The sequence below is a fragment of the Penaeus japonicus genome, unplaced genomic scaffold, assembly GCF_977035675.1.
Source record: "Penaeus japonicus unplaced genomic scaffold, GWHDUDI00000001_assembly GWHDUDI00000007, whole genome shotgun sequence".
Lineage (NCBI taxonomy): Eukaryota > Metazoa > Arthropoda > Malacostraca > Decapoda > Penaeidae > Penaeus > Penaeus japonicus.
This window is the reverse complement of record NW_028234409.1, coordinates 9558348-9565847: the sequence shown is the minus strand read 5'-3', so window position 1 is coordinate 9565847 and position 7500 is coordinate 9558348. Positions and strand designations below refer to the sequence as shown.

Genomic DNA, 7500 nt, shown 5'->3' with positions numbered 1-7500 from the left:
ACTACTTTGTCATCATAATTCCACCCACCCACCCCCCCACACCCACCACCCACACCTATAAACAAAAAAAAAGTTTGTGTTTTTTTAACATAAAATTAAAAACCCAAATTAAAAAAATAATAAAAAAAATAAAAAATGTTAAAATTATACCAAATTTAATACCCACCCAACAACCAAAACAAACCACAATTTAATTTTTTTGGGGTTGGGTTACTTTTTCCAAAACCACCACCAAACTCAAACATAAAAAAAAAAAAATTTTAAAAATTAAATATGTGTTATTTTAATATGTATGTATGTAAAAATAAATAAAAATAAAAATTCTTAAAAAATAAAATTTATTAATGTTGTGAATTAAAAACCCAAAAACACCAACCCAATAAAATCCATAAAAATTTAAAGTTTACATAACCCAAACACCAAACCCACCCCACCACACCCAACCAAAACAAACCCCAACCAACAACCACAACAAAACAAAACACACCCCCAATTCAAAAAATTAAAAAATACATAAATTAAATAAAAAAAATAAAAATCCAACACACCCCACACACACAAAAAATATCCCTCAAATCACAAAAACACACAAACACCACACCCCCAACACAATAACCTAATATATAAATTAAAATAAACCTTAACATAATAAAACCCCAATAATTTAAAAAAAAAATAAAAAAAAAAAAAAAACAAAAAAAAAAAAAAACCCAAAAAAAAAAAAAAAAAAAAAAAAACAAAAAAAAAAAAACCCCCAAAAAAAAAAAAAAAAAAAAAATAACCACCAACACAATACTCACCCTTTCACTCAAACAACCCCCCACCCCCCAAACAAAAAAAAAAAACCCCAAACACCACACTAACCCACTCAAACCCCCACAAAAACCCAAACAAACAAACACACACGCAAACACTCACAAACTCACGCACGCACAAAACAAACAACCACACTAACTCACCCACAAACAACCAAAACCCCTCACACACACCCCACACACACTCAACTCCACACACCAACCAAACACACACCCACTCACACCCCAAACACACAAACCCACACACACCCCAAACACACACACAAACCCACACACACCCCAACACAAACACACAAAAACCCTAAACAACCCCACCCAAACACAACAACACCCTCATCCCACAACCTCACACACTCCCACCCACCCCCACAACACACCCACTCACACCCACACACACCCAACACACACCAACACTAACTCCCAACACAAACAACAACCACAACCAAACAAAATCCCCCCTCACCCCAACACACAAACCAAAAACACAAAACAAACCCCAAACAAAAAACCAAACAACACCCACAACCCACACCCACAAAAACACGCCACCTCACACCCCACACAAAACCACACACACACCAACACAAAACCAACACAAAACCCCAAAACACCCACCCAACACACCCCACCACAAACACACCCCAACCCTAACACACACCCACACACACACACCCTAAAAAATCCAACTCAAACAAAAAACCACAAACACAACCAACACTACACACCCACACACACCCAACCACACACCCCACACACTACAACTCACACACACACCCACACAAAATCCCACATTTCAAACACCCACCCACCCCCACACCACACACCACAAACACAACCACTCACAAAACCATCACTCCCCAAACTTCATCAACCAACACACACCCCACACACTCCCACACTCACACAACCCTAAACCCCTCACACCACAAACTCACTCATCCCACAAAAAACCCCAAACACAAACCCTCAAAAAACAACACCCAAACACCACCAACAACCAACCCACACACACCCACACAACCCACAACCTCAAAAACACACACAACCCACCCACCCCCACAACACACACACCACACACACACACACTCCACACACAAACAAACATACACACACACACACACACACACACACACACACACACACACACACACACACACACACACACGTCTGTTCTTACATGTCTGTTCTTACATGTGTTCATAGACCAGTGATCATGATTTGTGCTGGCGGAACTGCGACCTTGTTATGTGTTTAGAACTAGAGAAATTTGTCTAAAAAGAAAGCACCCTCTTGGTGTATTTGAGGCAAATTTTCGAGATATTCTTATCCAGTTTTTCTTTTCTTTGAGAAATGGGTACACCAATCATTTCGAACATAGGTCTCGTAATATTTGCGGTTCGGATTAACTGTAAATATTTCTGGAATGGTGTGATAAGGTTCTGTGGTCGCCAAGGTCACTTAGCTTCTGTGATAATACCTTCACTGGTTCTGTTATTCCATTGTACGTAAGGAATGTAAGAGTTAATTTTATTGGTAGAACATTCTGTGGATTTGACTGTTGGTACATGCATGTGCAGTCTCTTATTTCGAGGAAGTTGGGAGTTAGTAACACAGATAACAAAGAGCAGCTGTTGTTATGGAACCAAAACACAAGTTTTTGTTGTGGTTCACAGGTGTTTGCCACACCTGACCTTGTCCGAAATCTTTTAGGTATCGCTGGTGGTTAGAAAGACCAGCACCAGACGCCGAAGTTACCACTCAATTCATTCTTTATGGCGACTTTTAATGGTGTAATTCACTATAGAGAAATATATAAAATATTTTGTCTCGGAGATAACGAGAGAAAAAAGGTAACAGTCGCTGATTCGGACGCGGCTCCGTGACGTCACACCGTAAACAAAGATGGCGATGTTCCTGTCGAAGGGAACCCTCTTCCTCGCATTCTTAACCCTCTCCTTGGCCGCTGAGTCTTTGCAAGCGGCTGAAAATGGAAAGGACACATGTGTAGACACCTGTGCGAAGCTTTATTCACCTGTCGCTCTTTTCCTCGTGAGTATAAGGGAGGAACAGGGTGTCATACGAAGGGCTGTCATTTTGGGGTAGCATTTCGACCTCGCCAGCCAAGGGAAAGCGCCCTGTTATGAACTGAGGCACTCGTTGGCAGCCGCTCCGGGCACTGGCTTTGGGTATCAACGATCTTCATGACAGGTGGAATGCTACTTTGTCATGAATGCATGTTGATTTTGGGGTTAGAAACAGTCAGATTTTCCTAACAGTCTTGTGGTTTACCATTTCATCTTGTTTCTGTCATATTTTTCTTATTGTAAAGACAGTCTACACGAAAGAAAAACAATGCAAATAACCAAAACACAGGACAGGGAATTTTTGTAATTATGATCTTCATGATGCCTTATCTTATATAACTTTTTTTTTTTTTTTTTGTAATAAGGATCAACTTTTCATAAGAATTTGAAATTAAGATCAGCATAGATATAAGAATTTTCATAATTTGGTCATTCATCAACATTTATCATGATAGTACTCACTAGTCATTTCTATACATTTTTTTACATTTTGCTCTAAGTATGATGTATGAATTTCTGATATTTTTTTTCTTTTAGATTACCTTTTTGGTTGAATCTGTGTTTTATTTCACTACTTTCTGTTTTTCTTTTCTTTTTGGTGTCTTTCTCATAACTATCTTCCTCACCTTCTCCCTTATCTCTTTCCTTTCTTATTTTTTCACCTCTTTCAACCCTCTTTCAGTATCTTTACTTAACCTACCTTCTCCCCCATTCTGTTAATTTTACTCCTTCTCCTCTTCCTCTTTCTCTTCAGCTCTTGTCTCTCCTTCCTCCTTTTCTTCTCCTTTCTTCTTTTCTCTTCCTTCTCTGCCTCCTCTTCCACCTCTTCCTCCTTCTCCTTTGACTCTTACTCTGTTTCTTCTCCTTCCTCTTCCCTCTACCCTTCCCTGTCCTCTTCATTTTCTTCTTTCACCTCCTTCCCTTTCTTCCTCTTCTACTTCTCCTTTCACCTCCTTCCCTTTCTTCCTCTTCTACTTCTCCTTCTTCTTCCACTGTTACTACTACTATCATCAACATCATAACTACTACTAGTATATTATCATAACTACTACTGCTACTGCTACAATTCTTCTTCCACTTCCACATCCTTGTTTTCTTATAGCTTCACTTCTGATCTTCATTATTGTCATAATCCTCTGCACCTTGTCCATATTGAACACTGCTCAGTTTCAACCTCTATCTCGCACTCCATCCTAACCCTCCTCTTCTCCTCGTCCTTATTTCCCTGCTTCTGATTCCTCTTCCACCATTTCTTCATCATCATCATCATTGCATCTCCTATTGCACCACCTGTAAAAAGATCTGGTGTGGTGACCTCTACATGAATAATGGTGGCTCGGGATGTGAAGAAAGTCGTCGTAACAGCTTTCTTGGGTTTATTACTTAAGCTTGGTCTGAGGAGTGTGGTGTGAGGGCTGGTCCTCGCCAAAGAACAGCGAGGTGTTGCTCCTCTGCTCTTCGAGAGGAGACTTTCTATCAAGATGTATGATTTGTCTGAGGATATGTGTGAATCGTGTGTTTGATGTATGACATATTTGTGAGAAGAAGGAAGTGTTTCATGTGTACATAGCTCTTGCGAAGGGAATGACAAATCAACACTGATGTGTCGAGGGTGACAGCAAGAGGGGTAGACAGACAAGTGAAGCAACGAATATACATATGAATATACATATATGTATATATGTGTATGTGGTAAGATATATATGTAACAAATAGAATGACATGAAAAGATCCTAATTATATTGATGATTGAATTATTTAGAATATAGAAAAAGACATACATACATACATAGACATACATATGCAAATAATATTCAATAGACATAATAACCTCCTACCCTTTCTCCTCCATCTCTTTACTATCACTATTTTTATCATAATCATATTCTTCATCATCATCATAATCATCATGCTGCTCCTCCTCCTCCTCTACCTCTGTTTCCTCCTCTTTCTATTCTTTTGAATATCTTTTCCCTTTCCATCTCCTCCTCTACCTCTGTTTCCTCCACTTTTAGTTCTTTTGAATATCTTTTCCCCTTCTATCTCCTCCTCTCCTTTGTTGTCATCTTCCTCCTAATCCTCATGATATCTATATTCCTCATCATATTCTACTTCCTCCTATTCCTCCTCCTCCTCAGTCATCACTGCACTTTTTCTTGTTCATAATATCTTTCTCCTGTTCCTCCTTTTGTTTACCCTTTTCACACTATTACTACTCCCGTACAGTGATCATGAGAGATGTATCACAATTGTTTTTCCAATCTTCCAGAGTAGCAACAATGATGCATGCGAGCGAGGTTGCCGATTCTATACAATCAGTGAGTTTGTCTCAGACGGGCCAGGCCATGGCAATGCAGTTGATGGAAAGGACGCAAACCCTGTAAAGACAACATGTTATAATTGTGAGTCCCTTTGACTTTTTACGGGGTAATGTTTAACCCTTTCTTAACAGGCATCATCGTAAGATGTTCAGCTTGGGCAGGGCCTCTTAAGATGTGTTTTGTATTATTTTCTAAACTTACTGTATGATTTAGAGTCTGTATGTGATATATTAGAAAAGGGATGCTGATTAATATGGTATCTTTACTAAATGAATAAATAGTTTGAAATTTCAACAAGAGGAAAAGTGCAGTATGAAAGTGAAAGATACCTGTCACAGAGGGGGGGAGTGATATGAAAAAAAGTTTATTTTTTCCTTCAGTTGTCTGCACCTTGTACTTTTTTTTTATACTAGTTAATCATTCATTAAAAAAAATATTGTTCCTTGTACAGTTTTTATTTATCATACATTCCAGTTATACAATCAACTGATTGAACGTTCTCTTTCCAGCATGTGTTGAAGCCTACAATGAAACCTCAGACAGTACTGTGGCCTGCAAGGCTGGCTGTGATGCCCAGGAACGGACATCACAAGAGAAGACCAAAGTAAATACCTTCTCTTTGTTCATAAATAGGCACAGGTGTCTGTTGATTTTTGTTGAAACAGGAAGGAAAAATATCAAAAGTACTTCGTCTCTAAACATTTGTCTTACCAGCTAATAAATTTATTAGGATATATGTTTTACTATTAATAAGGTGCAGGTTATTAGAGTTTGCTCTTTCTTCATTTTTTTTTAATATGTTCATAACAGGAAGAAGAAGAAGAAAAACCAACCCTGCATTTGTTGAAGCCACTGATGCAGATGAAAGCTGTTTATTCCTCAATCGTTGGTGCTGTCCACATCGTGCGCTCATCCCTTGTCACGTACTTTGTGAGCGATGACAGCTCCATTGTGGCGGTTGAATCTGAGCCAGAGATCATGCTGGAGATCTTGCCTGAGGCCGTAGACGGAGACTCTCCTGTGCAGGGACTCCAGGCTGAGCCCAGGCAGTGTAAGTTCCTTTTTCATTTATATAATTGGTCCGTAGTTTTAGATTTAGTTTGCGAATGTTGAGGACGTTATTTAATGATCAAAGGAAAGGAGGAGTCATATATAGAATGATATAAATTACAAGGTTTAGTATGATTTACATGTAAATTGGTTATCATGACCACCTATTCTAATCTTTGTTGATTAATGCAAGTTCTCAACTTGGGAGTTTTTGTTTGTAAACTGGAAGGGATAAATAAACACTAGCTGAAAACAGAATAAGATCGAAAGAGCCATGTCTGCTTGATGACTTCTAAGATGTGTTATTTGAATATTGCTAATCTGATTACTTATTTTTTTTAGAATATTTTTAGATGTACCAGAGAAAGTAAGTAATTAGATTCTTATGTCTGAGAGAAATGTAACTTTACCAGCACTATTGCTTGTTCCTTTATATATTAATATCTGTTTGTTTTTTATCATTTATATACTTTTGCACATAATTAATTTTTTTTCCTAAGTTTGTCAGAAGTATTGATATGTATTTGGATGGAACAAAAGTGGAGCTACACAAAAATTCTCTCTTTGTAGTGATGGGTGATGAGGATTCCCAGGACCCGTCTGTGGTCCGTTGCGTGTCTCGTCGCCTTGGTGTCCCTCCGTACCTCCTAGTGGCTTCAGCTTTGGCTCTCGTGCTCTTCACACTCTACGTGATCTTCGCCGTCTGCACAACGGCTAGCCCACCAAAGACAAAAGCTTTCAAGGTGATTCACTATGGTGTTCTTGGAATTCGTAAGAAGGTTATAAGTTGCATCTAGGGTATGATTCTTCATGTTTCGCCGAGGTTACTTTTGGTTTTTGGCATCTCAAGAGGGTGAATACTCCTCACAGTTGAAATTATTATTGCTGTTATCCCTCACACTCAAAAGAAAATGGGAATAAGTTACCATGCAAATAACGTGAATAAAACCTGCAAATATTGTGCCAGAAATCTTAGTATTCACTCTGTACATCTCATTCCCAATTAAAAAAACACACAAGGAAAAATCTCTCCAATTTTTTACAATCCTTCCACAATTATGGCAAATAGGACAGACATATTAATTGCAAATAGGACTTAAGGGGTTGAGGTCCTTAGTATTTATTTGTCTAAAGCTTATTCTAACCCTTTTTTCCAGAATGGACTGAGTGTCCAAGCCGATCCACTCCCTCTGCCCATCAAATTGGTACGTCCTGAAGACCTCACCAAGC

The 7500-nt window shown here is 38.6% G+C and overlaps 1 protein-coding gene across 2 annotated transcripts in view; it reads left to right on the top strand.

Moving 5' to 3' along the window:
- Positions 1-7500, top strand: part of LOC122257182 (transmembrane protein 59) — an 11351-nt gene that overhangs the window by 1901 nt on the left and 1950 nt on the right. Inside the window, exons 1-6 of one of the 2 annotated variants that reach the window (XM_043022285.2) lie at positions 2022-2864; positions 5169-5301; positions 5730-5824; positions 6031-6271; positions 6841-7013; positions 7428-7500. The exon at positions 7428-7500 is cut by the window's right edge and continues 1950 nt beyond it. In XM_043022285.2, coding sequence (XP_042878219.1) covers positions 2718-2864; positions 5169-5301; positions 5730-5824; positions 6031-6271; positions 6841-7013; positions 7428-7500 — 862 coding nt within the window. In that variant the 5' untranslated portion in view covers positions 2022-2717. Of the gene's footprint in view, positions 1-2021; positions 2865-5168; positions 5302-5729; positions 5825-6030; positions 6272-6840; positions 7014-7427 lie in introns of those variants that run through there. The other variant, XM_086538393.1, reaches the window with a different exon arrangement.